At 40.5% G+C, this 13018-nt stretch overlaps 1 protein-coding gene across 7 annotated transcripts in view; it reads left to right on the forward strand.

Moving 5' to 3' along the window:
* Window positions 1–13018, forward strand: part of LOC149205351 (calcineurin B-like protein 7) — a 259218-nt gene that overhangs the window by 38502 nt on the left and 207698 nt on the right. For 5 of the 7 annotated variants that reach the window (XM_089395014.1, XM_089395013.1, XM_089395012.1 and 2 more), the window contains exons 3-4: window positions 375–457; window positions 657–716. In XM_089395014.1, the coding sequence (XP_089251140.1) occupies window positions 375–457; window positions 657–716 (143 nt within the window). Of the gene's footprint in view, window positions 1–374; window positions 471–656; window positions 717–13018 lie in introns of all 7 variants that reach the window. The other 2 variants (XM_089395019.1, XM_089395017.1) reach the window with 1 other exon arrangement.

The raw sequence follows: 13018 nt of genomic DNA on the forward strand, positions 1-13018 counted from the left end.
TGGGGCGGAAACAGGGCCCATCCAAGCTAATAAAAGAACAATAAAAGATAACTATTTTGAAAGTATGGAAAAAAACATTTATACAGTGAGATCTGTTGGGAAATATTTCCTAGTTTCTCGTATGGGAACAAGTGCTAAGAAAGGAATCTCTATAATTTGGTTCTTTAACTATGATAACTTGTGGTAAAGCATGTGCAGCATGAAGTTAGATTCCTAAGTTTGTATGCTTGGAAAGCCATTTGACTGATTTGGTTCAAAACCCCATGATGCCCTCTTATTGTTCTATAAATGTTGATGTTAGAAGCGCCTTTTGTTTGTCTTATATTTCAAATAGTGTAATCTCTTTTTAATTCATCTTGTTGGTTTTGTGGCAGTCACTGTGAGTGAAGTTGAGGCCTTACACGAGCTTTTCAAGAAATTAAGTAGTGCTCTCTTTAACGATGGGCGGATTCACAAGGTATCAGAAAGTTGTAAGTTTATTTCAAAGAATAAATTTACAAGCTTCCTCTTATTGCTTGAAATTGATGCTTTAGTTCATAAGAGTAATGTGGTATGCTGATCCATCTTTTATTTGAAAGATAGCATGAATGGAGTCAACGAAAGTGAAACTTGATATGTTAAGATTTATGATCAGCAAACAACTTTTTTCTTGACAGGAAGAATTTCAGCTAGCACTTTTTAGAAACTCTCAAAGGGAGAACCTCTTTGCAGACAGGGTAAATATATGCTTACACGACACTAGCCTGTTTTCCATTTCTTTGGTTTTAACTTTCGTTTGTTAGTAAGTTTGATTTGACGTTGACGATATCAGTATCATGTTCTTAACACAATCAAGCACCATTCATTCATTCTATATGTGATAGCTATACTTAAAGCCTTGCTTTTTCTGTTTTCAAAAATGCTTTATCGTTAGGAGATTTGAGTATTATTTGTTATCACAAAATCTAGCAGCTTAGTGCAAAGCCTTCACAAGGTGCAAATACTAGTGGAACATCAGAAGTGTTACCGCTGTCACCTAGGCAATACTTCCCTCTTTTTTAGTGAAGGATGGATTCTATAGAAGGCAGGCTTCCCTAGTAGCCTTTAGAAATTCCCGGGCAAGACACAATCAAGTCTAAGGCCTCCTATGTACTTGATACCACCACTAACCAGTTATGTTTAACAAGTTAAGGATTAGGTGGTTATTGAATGTGATTTCCAGTTATGTTTAGCAAGTTAAGGATTAGGTGGTTATTGAATGTAATTTCCAGATTTGAGTGGATGAGAAACTAGGTTGTTTAGAAGGATTGTCACATCAATATATATTGCAAGATGATCTCCAAACAATACAAACATAGAAAATACTAAAATAGTGTTAGCAGTTGCAAAACTTGAAATAAAATGATAAATTACAGCAGCAAAACAAGTTATTGGAGTAGCAATAATTCATCCCTTTAGAAAAATAATAAACTAGTAAAAATAGGGCTTAGCCTATGGATAAAATTAAGGTTTTGAATATGCAACAAGTGCAGAAATTTTAAATGCGTACAACAGCCTAGAAACCCTAGGCATCCAGCCCTGATTGGGTGAGAAATAAAATCAGCAAATGCAAGTTGGGGTCTTAATATGATTTCCAAGTCAAACACATGCATAAATACCAAAACATACTAGTCTTGTATGGCTAAAAATGAAGATATTGCTGTTATAAACCCCAAATTTACCATAAAACAATAAAGTAAAAGTCAAATTTTGAGTTTTATGATTGACTAGAAGGCTAATATGTACTTATTTTTTGGGGCATATGGGGTCATGTAAGGACTCCTTTGGGAGAAAGCAAGTGAATTTGGGGTGATATCTAGGGCTGTTCACTACTATCCTTACAAGATCCACATTGCATCTGACAAAATCCAATAAATTTTTGGGAAAAATCTCTACTAGAAGTCTTCCTAGGGTTTTTAAGGAGGGATTTATCCAAGAAGAAACCAAGAGAATGCATCCTTTCCATTAGAAAAGTTCAATTACACTTAATAATCATTCATGAACAAATCTAACAAGATTTAGGGAGACCACTTACTCAAGAAATAATTTGCATCCAAAAACCCTAGCCATGAAAATCCATGAAAGAAATGGTGAGTTGAATCACATCCTCACTATAAGCTTTCAAGTCTTTGTATGACCAAGCGAACGCATCCTTAAATTGTAGGAATAATTTCTCTTGTTTAGTTCTTTTGCCTTGGGTTGTTCTCTTCCCAATCTTGATTGTTTGGGGATTAGATTTCAATCCTATGTTTACTTTAGTATGTGGCTCATCAGTTTTCCTTCCAACTTTGCAGCCATCATCTCTATCAAATTATTTTTCTAAGGAAATTGTCTTTTTGAGCTTAGATGCCTCATGCACATCCTCTATAGTGTTGTCGAGTACTTTGATGATTAGATCGATCATTATTCTACATGAAACTAAGGACATGGGTATCATTATCAAAGGCTTGCCAATGTTCCTAGTTGTCATGTATGGCTGGTCTAAAGATAACTTCCATGGTAAAATCCCCTAAATTAAAGGTGGCCTCATCATGTGGTTGCAAAGTAGTGGCAACAATAGTGAAGGAATCGACCAAAACATGCCTTCTCTAGGGACCACATCTATATGAAAAGTTTCAAAGCACTCTATGGTGTGACATACAACATCTTTGTATTTTCTAACCTCTTCATTCTTAGCATTAAAATTTTCTTTTATTTGAGATACAATTAGATTAGAGTCTCCTATAACTTTCAAATGTTTTATTCCTTTGCCGAGGGCAATATTGTGTTCTAAAGCGAGGGCTTCATATTCAACAATGTTATTAGTGCACTGGAAAGCAAGCCTATAAGAAAACATAATATACTTGTTAGAAGGTGAGATCAAAGCAATCCCAGTGCCAGAACTAGATTTGGAACAAGCCCCATGAAAGTACATAGTCCAGGTTTTGTCGACATCTTCCTCGAGGGAAGTTGTTTTGGCATAAATTCTCTAACCTCCAAATCTGTAATCTTCCCCTTCCTCGTCATAAAAAACATGTTGGTTTTCCACTAGTGGCTAGGAAGGAGATTGTCTAAAAATTAAGATGTGGGATCCTTTTACTATCAGGATTGTTGTCACCCAAATTGTATAGGTAAATGCGATAGCGACTCAGGGCAAGGGCTGTCACTTTGATCGCCGCCCTCTTCGTTCTAGCTGTCTCCCTACAACAGGTTATGGGGGTAATCCCTATGAAAGGTGTGAATGAAGGACTTGTCGGGAACGACTAGTTCGGGAAACACAACTGAATGGCCTAGCAACTTGGTTAATGAGGAGATTCACAAGTTTAATTATTAGCATGATTAGATTAGATTATTTGAGAGACCAGTGCCTTATGGAGTCAAATCACTTGCAAAATATAAATTAGCTACCAAGTTGCCAGATGAATAGTTGTTGCTTAGGATGCACACTATCTTATATGAGATGTGAGACCTAGAAACCAAGTGAGATGCAAACTCTTGGTTGATTTTAAATTAGATGCCTATCTAAGTGAATCCTTTCTCTCAACCGTTTTGAAGCTAGTCTCAAGTGTAGGTTGTAGAGAGAAACCCGGGGAAGATAGCAAAGACTATATTAACGATACCTCCCCTGGAGTTCTAACCACCTAATGCCTCTGGTGTTGCAGAGACTGTGGCTCTGACGATTGCAAGGTCACCGTGCTAACCACAAGTGAGGTTCTAAACTTCGCAAGCTGGGTGAGAGAGGTGGTCCTATTTTCTTTCAACCAAGCTTATGCTTGGAGGTAAGTTAATTAATGCAACGCTATTCCTAAAATGAAAGTGCAAGATGAGTGAGTAGCCTTAGGTGAGATTTGTTAAATGCTTTAAGTACTTTAAGACAAATTATCCCCAAGAAAATATTTGATTTAGAGCAATGAAAGAAAGTACTTAACAATTACAAGGACAAATTTGTTGATTTTAGGTAGCATCAGATGTGTTTTAGCCATGAAATTTGGTGGAGAGGCTAAGGCACATGAGATCTCCAAGACCTAGAAACCATTTGGAGAAATTCCACCTGGGTGAGGAGTTATTAAAATAATTAATATTTTTAATGGGTTCCTAAGCCTAAACTTAGGAAAATAAAAATATTAATGTGTATTAATAAAATATGGGTGAGAAAGTTCTAAGTCACGAGGATCAAGCCAGTTCTAATCTTAGCCGTTGATTAGGGACTTAATCTCGATTGTTGAAGACTCAACAGGAAAAGTATAGGAGGAGGCTTGAGGGTTAGTTGGAGACACACCAAGTGATCTAAGAATTCGATTTTCAGGGGCGAGGTTTGTTGAGGAAATTGAGTTAGTGATCAAAGTTTCAGTGAGGGGCAGTTCAACAAGGGATTTTCATTCGAGGCTGAAGAATACATAGCAGAGAGGCAACACAGTGCCGAGAGAGACAGCGCAGTGCTGGGAGAGACAGCGCAGGCACTAGAAGGGCTGACGCAGAGGCCGAATAGCTGACGCAGAAGGCTGATGCAGGTGATGTAGAAGTCGTGGAGGCTGACACTAGGCCTCAGAGGCAGCACTGGGGAGATTCTGTGGGGCAGACTGGGAGCAGATTAGCAGATTCTGAGCCGGGAGACGGTGACACAGTTCTAGAACAGTGCTTGGAGAAACTTTAGTTGTCCAACATAGGGAATGACTAGAGTCGCTGTGGGGTTTGATCATCCATTTGTTGATTGGCTGGAATATCTGTCTCCGGATAGAGGTACCACTGCCAAGGATATTCTTTGTTGGGTGAGCCATTTCTGGCACCCTAGTTGTATTCACGAAATCTGCTTAATAATACAAACCCTCTATATGCTGCATTGGTTTTCCCGAATTGGGTTTTTCCGGGGACGATTGTCCAAAAATAACGGTGTCGCTTTTGTTATTGTCTCAGTGTATTCCAGTGCATTATCTGTACATTTGTGAAGGCTGCAATAATGTTTACTCCGATGTTTATGCAATTGAATAACTTGTTAATGTAAAGAACAAGTAGGAGATTGTAAACTGGTAATTGGACTAGGGTATTTGATGTGTTAGATTGAGGAATTTTCACATGGTATCAGAGCGATTGCAGATCATAAGCGACTAAAGGCACCAACTGAGAAATCTCAGAATTTGCAGTAGAGAAGCAACTGTTCCAAGAGACAACGCTGTTCCAAAGCTGAAGATGCAAGAGGAGGAGTGACACAGTGTAGAGAGTGTGATGTAGAGACTCACGTAGTGCTTACATCAACACTTTGAGCCAGGAGAAGGGCCAGCGTAGAGGCAGAGGAGGGCAGATCAGGCTCACGCAGAGCCATGTCATCTTTCTGAGCCAGGAAGGATTGGCGCAGTTGATTGGGAGTAGCAGATTCAGCCGAAGCAGAGATTGCGCAGAGCCCGAAGGGCTTAAATTCTTCGAGTTGCCAGGGCTAAGGAAGCTGTGTAGATTTTGATTTGAGGAGCTGGTGGGATGCTGTTTTTGTCGGTGCAGAACAATGTCTAAGGAGACTGAACCAAGGTAGAGGGAAGCACTACCTCAACATATTTCTAGCCAAGAAATTTAGATCCGGGTTGTAGCGGCAAAGGAGGATTGGAGAGGAGTAATTCGACGGTTGGCCGGAGGATTTCCGAGAGGCAAATCAGGTCTCAGAGGGAGTCTAGAGAAGAGGAGCAAAGATGACAATGAATGGGTTGAGGGATTAAGACAGATTGGACATAGCATCCAATTTTGTCATCTAGAAGGCCAGGATCCTGGCAATCCTAGACAAACATTGCATCAAGGACTATGGCTTGAAGGTTGTTGCTGAATCGGTCGACATTGATCCATTGAAGAAATACGAGAAGGCCCAAGCTAAGACCAAGTGCATGATCCTAGACGGGGTCAAAGATCATGTAGTACCACAGATTGTTGAGAAGAACATATCAAGGGAAATGTGGCAGACCCTGACCACCTTGTATCAGGGCTCTTCCATGCAACGAAAAATTCTATTAGAAAATCAGTTGAGACAATATCAGATGTAGAAAGGAGAGGAGATAGATCCCTTCCTTCTTAGGTTGTAAGGGATTCACGACCAGCTTACTTCCGTGGGGTCTACACCAGATCCAGAGTTTATGGTCAAGATTGCCCTAAATGCAGTCTCTGAGGAGTGGGAGGCGTTTGTCCAAAGCATTTTGGGCAGAGCAACTCTTCCCAGTTGGGAGGAGATGTGGGCAGCTCTTTGACAGGAAGAGCTCAGGAGATTGACCAAGGCAGGGAGTAGCCGTAAGGGAGTTCAAATCAACGAGGAGAGGATGCAGCTCTCGCATCAGTGGGACAGCAGGGGCTACAGAAGAGGAAGAAGAACGACATCTCCAAGGTCAAGTGCTTCAACTGTGGGGAGCTGGGACATTATGCCTCTAAGTGCCCCGGGAAGAAAGGCAAGGGAGAAGTTCCCGACTCAAAGGCTGCTCCAGCAAAGGTGGAGAAGGATGCCGACACTGAGAAGAGGTGGGGAGACTTGGAGCTGTAGTTGAGAGGACTATAGAAGGGGGGCAGGATCCTTGAGGTGCTCAAATTCTTGGATCACATACGGCTACGGGAGCCCTGAATGACAGTAGCATGATGACAGGTGTTGGGTGGAGCAAGGTGTGATGGAGCAACAGTGGCAGAGCTAGAGTGCCGAAATCTGAGGTAACACAGTGGAGGTTGCAACAATGCGAGAGGCACAGAACAGCGCAGTGGCAACAAAGGGAGCACAAGATAGCAGCTGAGGTAGCTTCAACATCACAAGGCTTCCAAATTGACTAGGTTGTCAGTGATTGGGTGAAGTCAGTTACTTACTTCTTGGTAACTTAGTTGCTGTGTAGCAGTTAGCAGTGGCAGTGCTATGGGCAACATGAGGCAACATTTTGAGAGGGAGCTGCAGTACAGATGTAGCAGTGGCAGTGTCATGGGCAACAGTACAGGATGCAACGATGAAGTGGATGTAGGGTGGCAGGCCAAGCATTAGCACAGAGGACCGATGCAGAGGATCAGTGTGATGCTTCTATGCTGAAGCATTGCTAGAGCACATTCTTCGCTAAGAGGGAGTGTTGATTTTGGGTAGAATCGGATGTGCTCTAGCCATGAAATTTGGTGGAGAGGCTAAGGCACATGAGATCTCCAAGACTTAGAAATCGTTTGGAGAAATTCCACCCAGATGAGGAGTTATTAAAATAACTAATATTTTTAATGGGTTCCTAAGTCTAAACTTAGGAAAATAAAAATATTAATGTCTATTAATAAAATATGGGTGAGAAAGTTCTAAGTGATGAGGATCAAGCCAATTTTAATTTTATTTGTTGATTGGGGACTTAATCTCGGCTATTGAAGACTCAATAGGGAAAGTATAAGAGGAGGCTTGAGGGTCAATTAGAGACACACCAAGTGATCAAAGAATCGATTTTCTGGGGCGAGGTTTGCTGAGGAAATCGAGTTAGTGATCAGAGTTGCAGTGAGGGGTAGTTCAGCAAGGGATTTTCATCCGAGGCTGAAGAATACATAACAAAGAGGCATCGCAGTGCCGGGAGAGACAACGCAGGCCCTAGAAGGGCTGGCGCAGAGGCCGAAGAGCTGACGCAGAGGATGCAAAAGTCGTAGAGGCCGACGTTGGGCCTCAGAGGCAACGTTGGGGAGATTCTGTGGGGCAGACTGGGAGCAGATTAACATATTGAGCCGGGAGAGGGTAATGCAACTCCTGGAGGAGTGATGCAGTTCCAGAACAGTGCTTGGAGCAGCGTTCACTGTCTAGGATAGGGAACAACCAGAATCTCTTTGGGATTTGATCATCTGTTTGCTGATTTGTTGGAATATCTGTCTCTGGGTACTAATGCCAAGGATATTCTTTGTTGGGTGAGCCAGTTCTTGCACCCTAGTTGTATTCACGAAATCTGCTTAATAATACAAACCCTTTATATGCTGCAACGTTTTTCCTGAATTGGGTTTTTCTGGTGACGATTGTCCAAAAATAACGGTGTCCCTTGTGTTATTGTCTCAGTTTATTTCAGTGCATGATCTGTACATTTGTGAAGCCTGCAATAGTGTTTACTTCGATGTTTATGCAATTAAATAACTTGTTAATGTAAAGAACAAGTAGAAGATTGTAAACTAGTAATTGTAGTAGGGGTTTCTGATGTGTTAGATTCAAGAATTTTCACAAAATATTCACCAAAGCACTGCTAAATGAACCAATTAGATGGTGCCAGAAAATGTTGTGCAAGGCAAATCAAGATTAGCAATCTTACAATGGACAATTGCTTACGCAATGACAATAAATGTAAAGCGCTCAAGTCCAATTTTTGACAATGTAAATGTACCAATTTAGATGATATCAATCCTTCAACAAATTGGCAATCCTTGAGATTACTTGGATTACTCTTATCACAATATGGAGATCAAGTGCTTTAAAGGTGATTTAAATTGCAAGATTATGATTTTAGAAATGATGCTCACTTGTTACATAATATGTTAGTGCTCTTATTATAACAAGTAAATTCACAAGAAATGATAATTCCGCTATGACAATGAAAAGCATTGTAGTTGTTGGACATTGGATAAACCAACGCTTCCCCTTTGTTTTGCGACATGGACTAATTGCATCTCGTTGATCCTTATCTCTGGTGATGCGATCGTTGAATAACACTCGCGAAATCGTGGTTTTGGTCTAATTCCCAACAAGTGGTATCAGAGTGTAGGTCACGAATTCGATACACACCCGACTTGCGTTGGGGGGAGATTGTTGGATATTAGATAAACCAACGCTCCCCATGTGTTTTGCGACATGGACTAACCACCTTTCGTGGATCCTTATCTCTGGCGATGCGATCGTTGACTAACACCTGCGAACCCACAAGTTTTGGTCTAACGACAATCGCGATTCTCAACAGTAACTACTTATCAAGTAGCCAATTTCAATGATAGCAATGACAAGTGAAAGTATTATTTTGAAGCCAATGTCACAAATGCTAGCAATCCTTTAGACAATGTACTAATGCCTTTCAATATCAATGAGAAGAAGAGAGCTAAACATTCATTAACCAATGACAATGTAGGGATGCTTTCAATTCACAAATATTTGTCTTTAGTTTATGCTGATGACATTAATGGAACACGAACAAACTTTTGAGGGCAACAAGCTTATGTTATGCAACAATTGCCAATTTAGGCAAAATGCCAATTAGCCTTTATAGCACTTATCTTATTTTTAAGAAAATTGAGTTACACTTTGGCAATTAGATGAGATTGCAAACAGTGAATTACTTATGCAATGGATGCAAGAATGCAATTAGAAGAATGCAACAATGAAATGGGGCAACAAAGAGACCAATGATCACAACAGTAAGACAAAATACCCAATCATACAAGAAAACACTAACTTAAAATGAAAAAGATGCAAAGAGTGAATGCACAAAATGAGATGACTGCTATCTATTCTTTGTACCACTGTTATGTCGATGATCAGACCTTATGATGCATATATCAGACTTATAATTAACATAACAATCCTCCAAAAAATTGCAAGAGATGCCAAGCGATGCAAGCCAATAATGCAAATGATTCTTCAATGGAACTAGATAGCTGTAGATTAGTTTTTTAGGCTACTTTTTTGTCTTTTACACCACTGCAAACAAAATTTGTATTAGGGCTGCAATGAAACAATGATGAAGAAAAGAGAGTTATGTTGAAGAATCTGGGGCAATGAGATGTAGAGTGATTCTTCGGGACTAGATAACAGTTTGTGAAGTCTTTTTACAATTTGTCTTTGTTAGCTTAGTCTTCTTCTTCTCTTATTAATGCATGTGTGTGTAGTTCATCAAACTCCTATCAAAAACATAAAACAAGAACACAAGATATTGGCTTTCTGGTGGGGCCAAAACCTCTCTTCTCTTGAGAGGAAAACCCTTATTATTCTCTTCTTCTACTCTTATCGAAGTTTCTTTCTTGATCAATGCCAAACCCTAGATCCTTGACTAGAAGATCCTCCAAGCACAAGTCAAGTCCTTCCTTTTCTCTGCACTATGTTTCCCCAGCACTTTGTCCACCTCCTTCCGGCACTTCATTCCCCGACACTTCGTCCTTCTTCCGGCACTTCGTTCTTCCTTCCACTGTTAGTAGACCTTCTAGAAGAGATACTTATCTTTTGTACTTAGTGATATCCTTCACCTAAGGATACTCCTTCCTTCTCTTGATCAACTGAGTCCCTTCTTGATGTATAGTGGTAGGCTTAGTGTGACAGCATTGCAGCCCTAATTCTTGCATGTGTGAGAGGTCTTGTTGATGTTATATGGCTCCTCTTTCCTTCGCTTGAGGTCCTTCCTTCTTCGCTTGGATAGGAGGCCTAGTCGGCCTAGTTTGAAGCCCAAGCGATGAGATATGTTGGGAGGTGACTTGCTGTTGTCCTAACTGCAGATAGCCCTTCCTTTTCTTCGCACGTGTGGTTGGTATTGGCCCTAAACAGTCCCAAAACCTTCGCTCTTCTTTCTTGCTTCTTCGCTGCACTAGAGGCTCCTTCTTCATCCCTTTCTGGGCTTCTTTTTCGGTCCTCTATCTTCCCTGATTTCAGAGTGAGTTGCTTGTCGTTTGAGGGAGCATACAACCTCTATATATAGAGGACTGTCCTTTCTTTAGGCCAACTTGCTGCCTTGAGGCTGACTTCAATTCCTTTGCTTCGATGGATGCTTTTGATGGTGCCATTTCTTCTTTTGATGGTGTCTTTGCTAGGAGGAGACTTGACTTTCCTTGGAGGTGTTTTCTTTGACTTTCATACATAAATATACAATGTGTAACATGCCTTTAAGGTCTTCAACATAATTCTTTTGACTCTTTGACTCACGTATAACGCTTTAACATGTGCTAGACCTACTTCAATGAGCAAGAAACTTGTTGACATATATTATAAAAATAATATTTCCTTTCTTGAATAAATACAAATATAAAAGTACATTTATGAAGACCGAACCTAGTTACATTTCCTTCAGCACTCCCTTTTAACTAGGAAGGTATTCATACAACATTACAAGGTGTTTGGCTATTATCAATCTTGAAGAATTCACATAAGAGAAACTGGATTGACAATCCATCTATTATAGCATCATAGTAACCAACATTGTATCCACAACAAGGCCTTGATTGACAGCTCTATCTCTTAATATATCAGAGTGTTGATTTGGGGTAGCATCAGATGTGCTCTAACCATGAAAAAATGTTGGAGAGGCTAAAGCACATGTGATCTCCAAGACCCAGAAATGGTTTGGGCAAATTCTAACCGGTTTGGGAGATATTGAAATAATTAATATTTTTAATGGAGTTTCGAAGTCTAAACTTAGGAAAAATAAAATATTAATGGGTATTAATATAAAACTGGGTTAGAAGGTTCCAAAAGTCATGGATCAAGCCAAATCTAATCTTAGCTGTTGATTAGAGAGTTAATTTCAGCTGTTGATGGACCAACGAGAAAAGTATAAGAGAAGGCTTGAGGGTCAGTTGGAGAATACACCAGAGTGATCAATCATTCATTTTGCTAGAGCGGGGTTGCTAAGCAAAGTTGAATCAGTGATCAACAGCGAGGCGCAGTGAGTACGAGGCAGAGAGGCAGGGACAACACTGGGAGACCAACACAGAAGCAGAGAGAGCTAGAGTAGTAGTCAGTCCAGGCCACGCAGAGCCCAATAGAGGCAGCGTAGAGCCTAGAGAGACTGCGTCATCCACACAGAGGGTAGAGGGAGTGACGCAGAGGCTCCTAGACGCTGTGCAGTGCCTCAGAGGGCTGATGCAGAGAGTCCTGGGGCTAATGCAGGTTAGCAAGAGGCTGATGCAGAGGCCAAAAGGACCAGTGCTGAGCTTCAGTTGTGCCGGAGATGGTTTTTGTGGGACAGGTTTTCTGAATACTTGATTCCGGATATAGAGGTATTGCTGTCGTATATTTTTCTTTGTCGGGTGAGTCGGTTTAGGCACCCAGCTGTACTCTGATAAACTGCATAATAATATAACCCTATGAATAGCTGCACTGGTTTTCTTGCATTGGGTTTTTCCGGGGACATTGGACCAAAAATAACGGTGTCACTTGTGTGCTTGTTTTCTTTCAGTTGATGATCTGTAGATGTTGATACTGTACTTGTGTTTATTTTCAGTGTTTACTTGGTAAATAACTTGTTAAGTAATCAAACAAGTAGGAAGAAATAAACCAGATAGTACAGAAAGAATTTCTAACAGGTTAAACCTAGAAATTCCAACACAAAGCACAATGTTGGCAAGACCAATGACATATAGACACCATAGTAATTGTCTCTCAAGGTACATACCCACCCGGGTGTTCACTAAGTATGACCTTCTAGGACTATTCTTATCTTGGGTTCCCAACCCTCAAAGAATATCGGTCCTCTTGCCTACTCTTGTCTTGGATGCCCTACACATCCTCAAAGAGTATCAGATGCCAGATGATTACCCAATCCTCCCATTCTTTCTTCACAAGTGAAGACAAGAATGTTGTGTCTATTCCTTCCTCTAGAATGAGGAAGACATGCCCAAGTTTCCTTTGACAGGTAACTTGCCCAAGTTCCTTTGAGAACTTGTCAGAACTCCCTCTTAGCTAGGGACTTGTCCATACATCAATAACTTCTTCTTCGTGGGTCCTTCAACTGCTTGATCTCCTTCCTTCCTTTGATGTCAAGAAGTATTTGTTCAAACTTCTTTCTGGTAGGGCAGCATCCATCGATCATTTTCTGTCCTGTTTAGTCATGTCATAGCTTCCTTCGTGGAAAGTGGCCTTCTTGTCATATATCAGGTTCTCTTGTCCTCTGTTTATTCCTTGTCATCTTGTCTATGCTTCAGACTACTCTTCACATGGATGCTTCTTTGTACTTGCTTGTTCCCATGCTTTGATCTAGTAGCCCCTCATGACTTCATCTTGATATTGATTCAACATTAAATGGTGCTTTTTTTGGATGGCTTCTTCATCATGACATCTTCGTAGAGTAGAATCAGTGATCTGCACATTTGATAT

The sequence above is a fragment of the Pinus tabuliformis genome, chromosome 1_2, assembly GCF_031772625.1.
Source record: "Pinus tabuliformis cultivar Carrire ecotype Pingquan chromosome 1_2, CPIR1, whole genome shotgun sequence".
NCBI classification, from domain to species: domain Eukaryota; kingdom Viridiplantae; phylum Streptophyta; class Pinopsida; order Pinales; family Pinaceae; genus Pinus; species Pinus tabuliformis.